Source organism: Equus przewalskii, unplaced genomic scaffold (genome assembly GCF_037783145.1).
Source record: "Equus przewalskii isolate Varuska unplaced genomic scaffold, EquPr2 ChrUn-13, whole genome shotgun sequence".
Lineage (NCBI taxonomy): Eukaryota > Metazoa > Chordata > Mammalia > Perissodactyla > Equidae > Equus > Equus przewalskii.
Window position 1 is genome coordinate 1,162,013 of NW_027228750.1, and position 14,408 is coordinate 1,176,420.

General features: G+C 39.2%; 1 protein-coding gene across 1 annotated transcript in view; it reads left to right on the forward strand.

The window, feature by feature from the left end:
* The first annotated feature begins 5,110 nt into the window (after positions 1–5,110).
* WARS2 (tryptophanyl tRNA synthetase 2, mitochondrial) overlaps positions 5,111–14,408 on the forward strand; it is a 91,335-nt gene continuing 82,037 nt past the window's right edge. The window contains exon 1 of the mRNA XM_008516136.2: positions 5,111–7,777. Coding sequence (XP_008514358.2) covers positions 7,601–7,777 — 177 coding nt within the window. The 5' untranslated portion in view covers positions 5,111–7,600. The remainder of the gene's footprint in view (positions 7,778–14,408) is intronic.

A 14,408-nucleotide genomic window follows, 5' to 3' on the forward strand; every position in this document is an offset into this window, starting at 1 on the left:
GGGAGGAAGGCAGGATAAGGAGGGAGGAAGGGAAGAATGCTGGCTTTCCAGTTCTTTTTGTCTCTGAGTTTTTAGAGTGGGAACCAGGAAACTAGAGGCAAGAAAAGAGGGTGATACATGTGATAACATATAAGAAGTATCATATGTGGTACTGGTGGTGACACAAGATTACCTTTTTAGTCCTTTAGTTTTATGGGCATGCAATAAACATGCACTAAATGACTTCTGAGTCACTGAATAGTGTGAATGAATAAAAGTATTGCCAACTTTGCCTGACAACCTGTACAGCTAACTGCTTCTTCTGTCTCTTCCAGTTCTTACTCTGCCTGCAGGCTCTCTCCTCCAGCACCAGCTGCCAAACTGCTCCCTCCCAGGAGATGCATGTGATAATATTAGAAGACTCTTTGTTTTGAATTTATTACCTAATGATTTTCTCACTAACAACACTCTCTTCAAGTTAGTAACAGTTCTGTTCAATTCCTCCAATACCAGATTACCCAAGACAAGGCTTCTGGTTCTTCCACAGATTCACAATATAATAATTAAGGAATCAATGAGATCCAGCAGGACCATCTGTCAAAACGGGAGGCTATGTCAGCCTGTTGGCCTATACATATGTTTTTAAAGTACTGGGAGATCTTTGGGTTAAAAATATGACATCTGCCAAGAGCATAAGCTCATATAGATGAGGGCTGGAAGGAACCTTGAGAATCAGCTGGTTCAACCACTCCTATTTTTTCAGATAAAAAGCAGGCTAAGAGGTTAGGGGCTTTCCACTGTCACTTTGCTAGCTATGGCAGAGTTGGGACTAGGAATAAAGTCTAGTGCCTCCTGGAGCACAAGCATTTCTCTCTTGTTTCCCATTGCTTCAACTCTTCTAACGGAAGTTTATCCTCTTAGATGCAAAACTGATATGGGCAGATCCTTAAAAAGAGATGCTGGCAAATAGAGAAACTGATGATAAACAGGGAGATGATGCAAGCACAAGGGCTGACTCCAGAAATAAATCATATCTTCACGTAGTGTTTACAGAAATTCCGTTTTGAATAATTTCCATTGAAATTATTTTACCCACCACAGGAATGTTACTCCCTCCCTCAGGGATTTGACCAAACAGAAAGAGAAGCAGAATGGAGGGAAAGCAGTCATTTAGATTTATATATAATACATTAGCTGAGACCTAAGTAATAACCTTCAACTAATCAGAATATTTTATGCATTCTGCTTTTTACTGGAAAGAACAAACCACAAGAAAGGAAGCATGTATCAGAGATTTTAAAAATGCTTTCAGGGCTTATTTTAGGCTTTAAAATTTTTTTTCCCTAATTCCCTGCACTACCTTTAAAATGTCCCACTGCACACTTCCCTCCTTCCCCTCACACGTGTTCATTTGTTCATTTAATCAATCAACCAATAGTTACTGGGCCCTCTTCTGATATACTCTGCTAAGTTGGAGATGAAAACATGGCCTTCCCTTCTGGTTTAATGCCTGGTTAGAAAGTTATCCTAAAAAGATTTAGATGTTTATCACATTTTTTACAGTTAATTTCTAGTTCTGTAAACGGATAGTAGTTCTGTACTGAATATTTCCAGATCCACTGCCTGCCACTTTGCATCCTGTTCTTGTTTCAGGTGAAGGCGGAAGAATTGACCTTTATGGACCAGAGAAATCATGTTCCTTTACCCTGAGGTTCAGTGAATGGAAGGAACCAAAAGATCAGAAGATCAGATGGTGGGAGGAGAGAAAGGCAGGGTTAATCCCTCGCTCCTCCCACCCCCCCATGACCCTCTCCCCACATACATCCATCCTCACACCTGCCAAGCTGTGAGTGGACAGTGACTATATTCCTCTCCTCAAGACCACGTAACCGGCTTGGTAACCACCTCCTGGAATTCTCTCTTGGGTTAGCAGCTATCATATAAATCACTGTGACTGCCAATTACAAAACAATGAGTCTATTTCTGAGAAATCACAAAAAGCAATACAGTTGGGAATTAAGGGAACTGCTACCTAAAGTAGCTAGAGAGAATGAGAACAGGTCAAGATACTCTTCCTACTCACCGTCTGAGGAGAGGTCTGTGGAAAGCCACTTCATGTTCAGTTGGGTGAGAAAAGTTTCACAGTCTCTGTCTTTCATAAACCTAAGCCTACCATGCCAGGCAGACAAGGAGGCCCAGTTTTATTTGGTTGAGAGTAGCTGCTGCCTGGAGCATGGTTTTGAGAAAAATTTTGAGGCCTATTCTCAGTATCTGTGTCTCAGTATCTGCCATAGATATGGGGTCAAGGGATATGCTCTGAAATGTGGATCCTAATTGTAATGCCTATCTCTGTGTCTCTAAATGAATCTAATTTGGAACAAAACAGGAACTGGTTCCTAGAACCACAAGAGTTACAATGCATGTCATCTAGGCCTTCTATTTTTTACTCATTTTGCAGATAAGAAAAAAGAGGCACATCAAGGTTAAATGGATCACTGAGGTCAGCAATGGAGCTAGCATGCAGATTTTCTCCGAGTTCATGCTCAGTTCTACTTATTAAGGACAAAAACTGAAGAAAAAACATAGCTGATTGCAACTGTCGGTGGGTTTTGGAAAGTCCAATGGAATCTGACTGGTTGAGGTGGGATTTGACTGAGATAGTGAGGTTAACACCTTCACTGTTTTCAGAAAGATCAAGGTATCTTTTGATGTTATTTTTAGAAGATCTAAGCATTATGTCTGACTCTGAGTAGCCACAGCTAGGATCCTTGCATCACACCAGATAGACAAGATGTGGGAAGAGGTCTAATGTAGTTTCATTACACAGAAAAAATTAAAAAATGCCCATCTAGAAGTGGTTCCAAAGAAAAGCTTTTTGGAGACCTTGCTATAGTTCTTTTTGTAAAGCATAAACTCAGAAGGGGAAGCCTGTTCACCCAGTTATGAAGTAGCTGAGAGCAAAGGATTTAAAAATAGAACGAGTATGCAGATAATATATAGATCTCTTTAGGGATGTACCATCTGGAAAAGATACAGCATACAGAGACAACAAAGTAAAATGCTCTTTCAAAACTTTAATTTGCTAATTTCTAAGCTACATTTCCTCCCTGGAACATATGTCCTAAGACAGGGTGAACAGTGGGGATGGTGTACATTGAAAATAATCTCTGGCATTTCTCCAAAATTATTCTCTCCATTCTAGATCCATACTTAATTAAGGGAGCAATTCTCTGTCATCTTTGAAGAATTGTACCCTAATGTTGAAACAGTAGTTTGAAGAAGAGTATGGAGAGAAAACATTAAATATGAACAGGCATTCCAGGGCCTGCAACATCCCCATATAATCAGTCCTCCTCCTGGTACTGCACACTAAGGACCCTGCAAGTAAGGGAGTCAGTTCTCTGAAGATCAATACATGCAAATTATTCACTTATGTCTGCTCTGAGTCTCCCCACCCTCCCCACTTTCTCCCCACCCCAATCAAAATATCTTCATTGTCGTGAGGTAGGAAAGAGAGTCCTTAAGGTAAAAAGTTGAATATGGAAAAAACTATGGCCTTGGCCTTTAGTTTTAAGGAAATAGTACTCTGAGAAAAATTCTAGTTTGCTCTCCACATCACCCAGTCTCTCCCTTAATTTGCTAGATGGCATCTTCCAGGAAAAACGTGACAGTAATGCCTTCCTCAAAGCCCCTGAGTAGCTTTCCCAAAGACCAGCTAAGCCTCCTGATGATTATCCTCATACAAGAAGATGCTATAATTTACACCTTTCCAAAAACTACGAGGGAAAGACAGCATCTTTTAACTAGGGGGTTAGGGGTGGAGAGATGAGAGCATTAACCCTCTGCAAATCAGCCATTTAGTTGCTCTGACTTTGAAGCATGACACAAGGTTTGTCTTTAGGTGAAAGCTTTCCCTGCTTGGACCAGCCCTAGGCTTAGCCAGTTCAGCTTTACAGCAGTGTCACTTAGAGAACTCGTCTGGAGATTCAAGTTCTTTCTATTCCTGCTCTTGTTCACTGAGTGATTTTTGTCAAGGTACTTAATATCTTTGGACCAGTTTCATCACCTATAAAATGAGGGGTAGAACTAGAATTAAGCCAAAGGTGAAAAACAAAAATCTCCATATCGTTCTTATACTTCCCCACATAATTTAATGACTCTTGGAAGTTTCCTCACTCAAGAGTAGACTCTGTCTCACTTTGGTTTAGGTCCATATAATGAGTCCAGTATAAGAGGCATGGCCAGAGAACTGCAGTTGTACCCCACATTCTGAAGAGAAAGGTTTGCCTTCATTGTAGAATCTCTTCCTCCATATTTGAAAAACATATTCAATATAAATGAAAGGTCAGAGGTGAAAGGATTGTGCTTTAAGTAAGTTTTGAACATAGATGCCATCTATTCTTTGCATTCTGCAAAATTCTTCTTTAAGTGAATAAATGTGTAGGGTAACTCTCCATTACCTTGATCAGCATCTAATACCAATCTGACACTTAGAATTAAATTAGAGAAACAAAATTGGATACTTTCAGACTTGAAGGCTGATTATACTACTAGAGCTAAGAGTGGATTTAAACTCTTTCCTTATCCCATTTAAATCTAACTAGATATAAACTCTCCATTACTGAGGAACAGAGGTGTGTCTGCAGAGGTGGAGGTTCCCCTTGATGTTCCTGGACAAGGAAACCTAATCCTTTCTTCTGACACACATGGTTGCAATAGAAAGTGCTCCCCAACTGCCCGTCTGGTTTTAATCTATTGTTTCAAGCAAGACAGGATTTTCAGGGAATGTTAAGGAAAGAGCAAAATTACCAGAACTTACTATAAAAGTGTTGATGAGAAATCAAATTTTAAACAAGTGTTCAAAATTGTAAGCATGAGCATATACAGATACACAGTGCATGCTGTACATATATGACTATAAAAGGTTTTAAGTATTATCTAAAGCCTGCTTTCAATACAATATTTATATCTCATTTTACTAAAGCTTTTTGGCTTACCAAATAATAGCAATGGTAAAATATTGCCAGTAAATACAGTGGTGCTTCATTTAAACAACACTGTGGGAAAACGAACTATTCCATAAGTGAATTTTCCATGTAACCAAAGTAACCTGCCTTATACAAACTTTTTTTTTTTTTTTTAGAACTGAACTCCACTTTTTTTTTTTTTTTTATTAATGTTATGATAGATTACAAGCTTGTGAGATTTCAGTTGTACATTTTTGTTAGTCATGTTGTGGGTACACCACTTCCCCCTTCGTACCCTCCCCCCACCCCCCCTTTTCCCTGGTAACCACCGATCAGATCTCCTTCTCAATATACTAATTTCCACCTATGAGTGGAGTCATATAGAGATCGTCTTTCTCTGACTGACTTATTTCGCTTAACATAATGCCCTCGAGGTCCATCCACGTTGTTTGCCTTATACAAACTTTTAAAATGCTAACCATTTTGCATCAAGACATTTCAAAAGTTTATTACACAACTTTCCTTTAAAAGATACACTGAATAACATCTTTTCCTCAAGATTCAGGATTAACATTTAAAATATGCTGAGCATACTGCACTTCTCAGAAGAGCAGAAGATGGTGAGCTTTTTCATGATGCTTTCCCCAACACCAAAAGGTTTCAAAATGCCATTGTAAAAAAGTACAAAAGCAGACAAAACTAGCTTATTTTTAACAAGTCTAGTGTCTTTTCTGCTGTCAGCTGTCCCTTCTGGTTGTTAAAAGCGTATCAACCTCTGACAATTAGTTATGTACTTTGTCAAAATAAAGTTTAGATTCAAAAGATGTGCCTACTCTGTGCAAGGCACTATACTAGGTGTGAGGGGAAATGTAAGAAATACAAAACATAGTCCTTGTCCAAGGAGCAACCTTGCTGGCTGAGTGACACTCAAGAGTCATCAACTCACCGCTGTGGTGGGCAACACAAGTTATTACTTCTAAGTCTGAAAATAATTTACTTAAAAAAATACAGATATTGAAATGATTACACTTATGTTCTGATATACCTTCTTCAATGAGAGTATGTCTTGGAAATATTTCCCATGAAAATATTACTAGTCATGTGAGTCTTGGTAGATAAAAGGCTAAAATTACTGCTTGAAGAAATAAAGTGGGCAGGCCCTTCGACAGCTTTCTGCTAAAACCCACATCTTATTGCTAGGCTTCAGCTTACAATCTGGATGACTGAGGATGTCAGAAGTCTAATCTTGCTAATTCCTAGGGTTATAGAATCTAATAACATATCTGTAAAAAATTGTATTTTAATGCTTTGCTGTATATATGAGTACAAAACATTTAGGCATTTATGAAACTGCATGTTTACAAGAGATTCGGTATCTCTTTATAAATATCAATCATCACTTCCACTGGCAAGGTCTCCTTCCTTGGGTTTCAGTAATACCACATTGTTTGGGTTTTTAAATATCTTTTGGGTACTCCTTTTAATTTCCATCATCTGACCACTTCTATTCCACAAACTCTACCTGGTGGTCTCAAAGATTTCCTTGGTCTCAATTACCGTCTGTTTTGTAGTTCAGACCTCTCTCCTGAGTCCCAGACCTATCTAACTGGTGTCACATTTGGAAGTACTACAAGCACCTCAAATTTGACAGAGACAAAACCAAACTGATCGGTTTTGTTGAAGAATGAGATTTGATTTCCTTAGTTGCTTATTTTTTTTCCTTCATCCCTATAATTCCTTCCCTGTTTATTTCTGTATTACACCAGTTATGCTTGAACTCTAGCTGTACTTTGTACCACTCATGAGATTTTAACGTATGGTTTTAATTTATAAATTTCATCGTAACCTGTTAGATTTCAGTTCCTGTAAGAGTATGGGCATCTTTATTGCATTTATCTCCTACCCTTCGCTATGGTAATGTGGTAATTTTCAGTATTTGTTCAATGGATAAATACAACAAAACACATTTACAGAATTCTGACGAATCTCTTCCAACTACATTTTTACTGATATATTCTAATCTGTCAGGGAGCTTTTTTGGGGTGCACTAACAGAAGCAGGAATACTGTGTTCACTGTTCTCACAATTTAACCCAAAACAAAAAATTTCTTCTTTCACGTATCACCATCTTCTGAAGCCTTCAGGTTGAAGCACCACAATCCTAACCACCCTTCCTCCCCAATCTCTGTTTGCTTCTGTAACACCTCAAACCTGAATCATTTATCCGCTACCCCATTAGGCTTCTACACTTCTTGAAGGCAGGATAGTCCCTCTTTGTATCTTCAGTACCTAGCAGATGGTAGGTTTCAACAAACGTTTGCAGATCGAAAGAACGAATGTGGCCACACAGGTCTCAAAAAACCACTTACTGCCCTCTAAGAGGACTGGGGAGACCCCATTCCTAGAGAAACTTCTTAAAAACTGCCGCAGGATGGCTAGGATCCAAAAGGCAACTTACTTGACTTTCTTCCAGCCTAAAACGCTGCTACTAATATCCCCGAAGGAGATGCTCCCTCCAGGAAGCCTGAGGAAAGACTGGGTCGCCAGAGGAAATTCTAAAGCTAAGTCCCACCCGGTTCCCAACCCCACCTGCTCCGCAAACACCAGACTCCCTCTGGCAGCAGCAAAGCGGACAGCCCCAAAGGCATGGGAGCATGCGCAGCAAGAAAAAGCGGTACGAATCTGGGACTGGCTCTCTAAGCCGATGTCACTCAAGCCAAGACGGCTCCGCCCTTCTCAAGATGGCGCTGCACTCAACACGGAAGGCGCGTGGGTGCTGGAACTTCATCCGGGCACTTCATAAAGGACCCGACCCTGCTCCCGCTCCCCAGGTAACCAGAGCTGGCCTTTCTCTTGCCAGTTTCCCATCCCGTTAGGTCCTTCTCGTCCCCCTTCCCTCCTTCCATTTGCTTCCCTCTTCCCGTTTCCTCTGGACAGTACTAGGGGCCTCTCCTGTAAGGTCGACTTGCCTAAGACTGCCCTCCTACTCGGAGCGTGGCGACGTTCAAGGATGCGTGATGACGTAACGCGCCCCTGATGGGAGGAGCGCGCTGCTCCCGTCCCGCTTGGCCTTTCTCTTTCTCCCTGGTTTCGCAGCACAACAGGTGTTGCCCGGCAACACGGGAAGCCCAACGAGTGAGCTTATCGCAGCCCAGAGGGCGGTCTTTCCCTGACTGCCCACCTTCTCATTGTTCCGTTACTGTTTTACCCTCCTTTCCCTAACAGCAAGACACGGGGCCAGCGGCGAAGTTAGAGAAGACGGCTTGTTAGGAATTGGGCGGTTTAAGTCGATGCAGCCTCTTGACTCCTCTCCCGGGCACTGTGGGCCTTGAGCAAGTGTCAGTATATCTTCCGGTCTGGTTCCCCCTCATGCCCCAGTGTAGACCCGTGTGTAGCAGGTCTATGAAGGAATTACAACAAGCTGCCGAAATGCGTCGTCCTGCCCTGTGCTTGGAAGCACTGCTGTTAGCATTACTCTGTCGTGCTGAGAGCGTGGGCACGGCCTTCAACCTGTCCCGTCAATATTTGCAATTTTACCCTCATGGCAAAAGAAAAAATATATATATATATGTATATATTTTATAAATATATACATATATATATACGAGTGTTTGTGTGTGTATGTGTACCTGTTCACTCATGCAGACATTTACTAAACGTCTTCCTAGTGCAATCTCAGTGCCAGATACTTTGCCATACATCTCTAGGGAGATATCTTCTGGGAACTAGGGAGAAACTTGAGATTCTGTGATTATTAGGTGATTTCCTGGCATCCTTGCATGTTCATTGTCATAATGGGTAAGTGTGAGGATTTTGTATGGTAACTGGTGTATTGGAAAGAGCGCTAGACTGGAAGTTAGGAAACCAGAGGTCAAGAGATTTGTCTGCCACTTGCTAGCTGTGTGACATGACAAGACACTTAATCTCCCCGGGGTTTTATTTTTTTAGCAAAATGGGTGGAGGAAGTGTTGGACTGATTGACGCATTAATGTTCCTTCGAGCTTTGAAAAATCTTTGGCTCCATGATTATGAAGCCAAAGTAAAGCAATGAGATTAATTATGAAAACCAAGATTTAAGTTCAACTTGTTTTTCTAATCATCTCATAAATTCTGTCCTTAAGTTTTCTTCATTGATATGGGCCTCACAAGATTCTTGTAAGGATAAAGGATATATCAGAAAGTCCTTTGTAAAAACAGCTGTTTAAATGCTATTTTAAATTTCAAGCAGTAATGTTAGGTAAGAATTAATTCAAAATTACATAAATCCATCAAATGTTCCTCTCTTTGAAGTTTGAGGGTTTGATTCTGCCGAACTAGAATTGGTTGATTACTACATTTATAGCTAATAGTGTCACATTAAAACCTTTGGTACCAGAGTAACTAAGCCTTAGACCCAAACTTCCTCTCATTCCGAGCTCAAGAGTTGAGGATGTCGTGAGAAATAGAGAATCAAAGAGAAAAAGAAAACAAAGCCCCGTAACGATTGCCCAGGGAAGTTTAGGACACTAAATCATTATAAATGCTAAAGAAAAATTTCTTAAACCTCTACTGTTGTTTCAGTGGCATTTATGAATATGGTTATCTTAGAGTTAATCAACTGTTAATCTAGCGTGTTTCAAGATGTAGAATTTCCAGAACAGATTAGTGTTCCCAAACGTTTAATTTGGCTTTAAGTAGAATAAGAATTAAACGTAAGTGAAAGCAATTTTGTGTGTGTGTGTGTGAAGGAGATTAGCTCTGAGCTAACATTTATACCAGTCTTCCTCTATTTTATCTGAGATGTCACTTCAGTGTGGCTTGACAAGTGGTGATAGGTCTGTGCCTGGGATCTGAACCTGCAAACCCCAGGCCGCCAAAGTGAAGCACGTGAACTTAACCGCTATGCCACTGGGGCTGGCCCCTGAAAGCATTTTTTTTAAGTATGTTTGCATATAATTTTCAGTCATTAAACATGATAGCTTGAAAGACTAATGCAGTCTTTTGAAAGACCAATTGAGAGAAGATAAAAAATTGCATTCATAATGTAATTACAACATTATGTTTGTAAATAAATATTTATATAAATATATGCACAAGAAAAAAAAGACTGGAAGGAAATGACCATTCTTAACTTTTTTTGTTTTGCTTTGGTTTCTCTGAATAGTACATTAAAAGTGATTTAAATTTTCTTCTTTAAGCTTTCCATATTTTTTACATGTTCTAAATTGAAGATATATCACTTTTAGGCCCAGAATAAAGTTTTAAAGCATCACTCTCCATATAAATGCATAGTCATTAATATCATCTGTGATATTTTAGGTCTCTGAGAGAAATACGTGTCCCAGAGTGTGGTTCTTAAAATGGCCTTAGAAAAGGACTACTAAAAATTTATGGCTACTTTTCCTGTATGTATCTTCTTTTTCTCTTGAAGAGCTTCCTTTGAAGTCAAAGAGATTTTGTGAACACGTGCAGAAATATGTGAAGGAAGAATTGGATTCTTAAACCATATGTGTTAGACATTTTTATGGTATCTCATAACCTTTGTAGAAAACAAAAATTACTTCACGAGAGTAGAGTATAATAGAAAGAAATGTGTATTTATCATATGGATGATTCTATCAAAAACTAAGAAATAGCCAAGTTGCTGGTTATTTGTTTTAGCTGCTCAATTACTCCCTGAAGTGAGAAGCAAAAGTGGATGAGCCATGGCAGTGCTTTGTTGGGAACTGTGACTGCTGGAGTATTGTGATTCGTAGGTTGTTTTAGTGTTTTCTTAAAAAGCAAAATCTTGGGTAATAAGCTTGACATTGCGGACCTTTTGTTATCTCAAAGGCAAGCGTTCGCCCCTCAAGGCTAGATGCAGACTTGTTTAAAATAAAAACGGAAAACAGGAATAACGGTGTATCAAGCCATACTTATTCCAAGATGTCCACAATTTATATGAAAGTGGTTTATTTTGCCAGGTGTTGCTTGAACAAAAACTATCTGACGAGTCTGACAAGATGAGAGTAGTCACAGAGTCAGAGGAATGAAGATCTGACGTGTTATGTTTAAATGCTGATGGCATTAGGTAAATTTAAGTCTGTCATCATTGGCCAAACACAGAATCCATACTTCTTTAAGCACTAACTTATGATTGTATTTTGCAAAGAGTGAAATACTGATGGTTAGTAGGTTTTTGCAAGAATATTTGTAATTATTCAGTTGAAGTATAAAATGTCCACGTTTTATCACAGTTGAACACCGCGGTTTATTATTAGCTGTCCCAACCTGGGTTTGACCAGTCTTAGCATACTGTTCCTACTGTTAAAGGCCACTGAGTCTAGCCATTAAATGAAGAAATCATGCCTTCAAAACAATAGGCAATGTATTAAATTTTTAATCTTGTATATAGTTCTCACAACAAGGCTTTTTAAAAAATTGCTCTCTTTTTCAAATTTTTTATTTAAAAATAATCTTAGATATACAAAGTTGCAAAATTAGTGCAGAGTATTCCTGTATATCCTTCACCAAGCTGCTTCTTACATAACACAATGGTCAAAGCCAAGAAATTAACTTGGTGCAATACTAGCTACAGACCTATTTCAAATTTTACCAGTTTTTCCACTAGTCTCTTCCTGGTCCAGGATCAAATCCAGGATGCCATATTGCATTTAGTTGTGTCTCCTCCCATCTATGGTACTTCCTTAGTCTTTCATGGCTTTGGCACTTTTGAAGAGAATTAGTCAATTATTTTGTAGAATGTCTCCCAATTTGGATTTGTCTGATGTTTTCTCATGATTAAAGTGAGGTTACGGATTTTGGCGAGAATACCATAGAAGAGATATTGTTCATAACAAGGCTTTAAGGCAAGTGTGTTAGCACCTTATTTTAAATCATGAAGAAATAGACTAGTTAAGTAACTCGCCTAATGTCACGAAGGTAATTAATTGTGGGATTAGGATGGTAAAATATGGGGTTTCATTTCCATATTTTGCAATTAGTATTTGTTATTTTAGATTTCAGTGATCTTTCTTTTTTTGTATTGTGGTAACATTGGTTTATAACATATAAATTTCAGGTTTACATCATTGTATTTCGATTCTTGTGTAGATTACATCGTGTTCACCACCCAAAGACTAATTACAGTCCATGACCACACACATGTGCCTAATCACCCCTTTCCCTTTCTTCCCTTCCCCTCTAGTAACCACCAATCCAATCTCTCTCTATGTGATTGTTTGTTGTTGTTTTTATCTTCTATTTATGAGTGAGATCATACGGTATTTGACTTTCTCCCTCTGACTTACTTCACGTAGCATAATACCCTCAAGGTCCATCCATGTTGTCACAAATGACCAGATTTCATCGTTTCTTATGGCTGAGTAGTATTCTATTGTGTATGTATACCATATCTTCTTTATCCATTTGTCCCCTGGTGGGCACTTAGTTTGCTTCCACGTCTTGGCTATTGTGAATAATGCTGCAATGAACATAGGAATGCATGTGTCTTTAGGTATTCATGTTTTCTTGTTCTTTGGATAAATACTCAGCTGTAGAATAGCTGGATTGTATGGTATTTCTATTCTTAATTTTTTGAGAAATCTCCATACTGTTTTCCATAGTGGCTGCACCAGTTTGCACACCTACCAACAGTGTATGAAGGTTCCCTTCTCTCCACATCCTCCCCAACACTGTTGTTTCTTGTCTTGTTAATTTTAGCCATTCTGACAGGAGTGAGGTGATATCTCACTGTAGTTTTGATTGCATTTCCCTGATAGTTAATGATGTTGAACATCCTTTCATGTGCCTGTTGGCCATCTGTATATCTTCTTTAGAGAAATGTCTGTTCAGATCTTTTGCCCATTTTTTAATTGGGTGTTATTTTTTTGTTGAGATGTATGAGTTCTCTCTGTATTTTGGATATTAACCCGTTATCAGATACATGGTTTGCAAATATCTTCTCCCAATTGTTGCATTGTCTTTTTGTTTTTTTGATGGTTTCCTTTGCTGTGCAAAAGCTTTTTAGTTTGATGTAGTCCCATTTGTGTATTTTTTCTGTTGTTTCCATTGCCCAGTCAGACATGGTACTTGAAAATATGCTGCTAAGACCAATGTCAAAGAGCATATTGCCTATGTTTTCTTCTAGAAGTTTCATGGTTTCAGGTCTTACATTCAGGTCTTTAATCCATTTTGAGTTAGTTTTTGTGTATGGTGTAAGATAATGGTCTACTTTCATTCTTTTGCATGTGGCTGTCCAGTTTTCCCAACACCTTTTACTGAATAGACTTTCTTTTTTCCATTGTATGTTCTTGGCCCCCTTGTCGAAAATTTGCTGTCCATAGACAGTTTATTTCTGATCTCTTAATTCTGTTCTGTTGACCTGTGTGTCTCTTTTTGTGTCAGTACCATGCTGTTTTGGTTACTATAGCTTTATAGTACATTTTGAAATCAGAGATTGTGATACCTCCAGCTTTGTTCTTTTTTCTCAGGGTTCCTTTGGCTGTTCAGGGTCTTTTGTTCTATATAAATTTTAGGATTCTTTTTTTTTTCTTCAGGAAGATTAGCCCTAAGCTAACATCCACTGCCAATCCTCCCCGCTTTGCTGAGGAAGATTGGGCCTGAGATAACATCTGTGCCCATCTTCTTCTACTTTATATGTGGGATACCTGCCACAGCATGGGTTGATAAGTGGTGCCTAGGTCCACGCCTGGGATCTGAACCAGTGAACCCCAGGCTGCTGAAGCAGAGTGCGCGAACCCAACCACTACACCACAAGGCCGGCCCCTAAATTTTAGGATTCCTTGTTCTATTTCTGTGAAAAGTGTTGTTGGAACTTTGTTAGGGCTTGCACTGAATCTGTAGATGGGAAGTATGGACATTTTAACTATGTTAATTCTTGCAATCCAAGAGCCCGAAATATCTTTCCATTTCTTTGTGTCTTCCTCAGTTTCTTTCAACAATGCTTTATAGTTTTCAGTGTACAGATCTTTCACCTCTTGGGTTAAGTTTATTCCTAGGTATTTTAGTCTTTTTGTTGCAATTATAAATAGGATTGCATTCTTTTGTTTTTTTTTTTTGAAAGATTGGCACCTGAGCTAACATCTGTTGCCAATCTTCTTCTTCTTTTTTTTTTTATTCTTCTCCTCAAAGCCCCCCAGTACATAGTTGTATATTCTAGTCGTGAGTGCCCCTGGTTATGCTATGTGGGATGCCACCTCAGCATGGCCTGATGAGTGGTGCCATGTCCGCACCCGGGATCTGAACCGGAGAAACCCTGAGCCGCCGAGGTGGAATGCATGAACCCAACCACTCAGCCACAGGGCCGGCCCCCACGGGCCTGGCCCCGGGATTGTATTCTTAATTTCTCTTTCTGCTACTTCATTGTTAGTATATAGAAACGCAACTGATTTTTGTACGTCAATTTTGTATCCTGCAACTTTACCATATTCATTTACTATTTCTAAAAGAGTTTTGGTGGAGTCCTTAGGGCTTTCTACATAT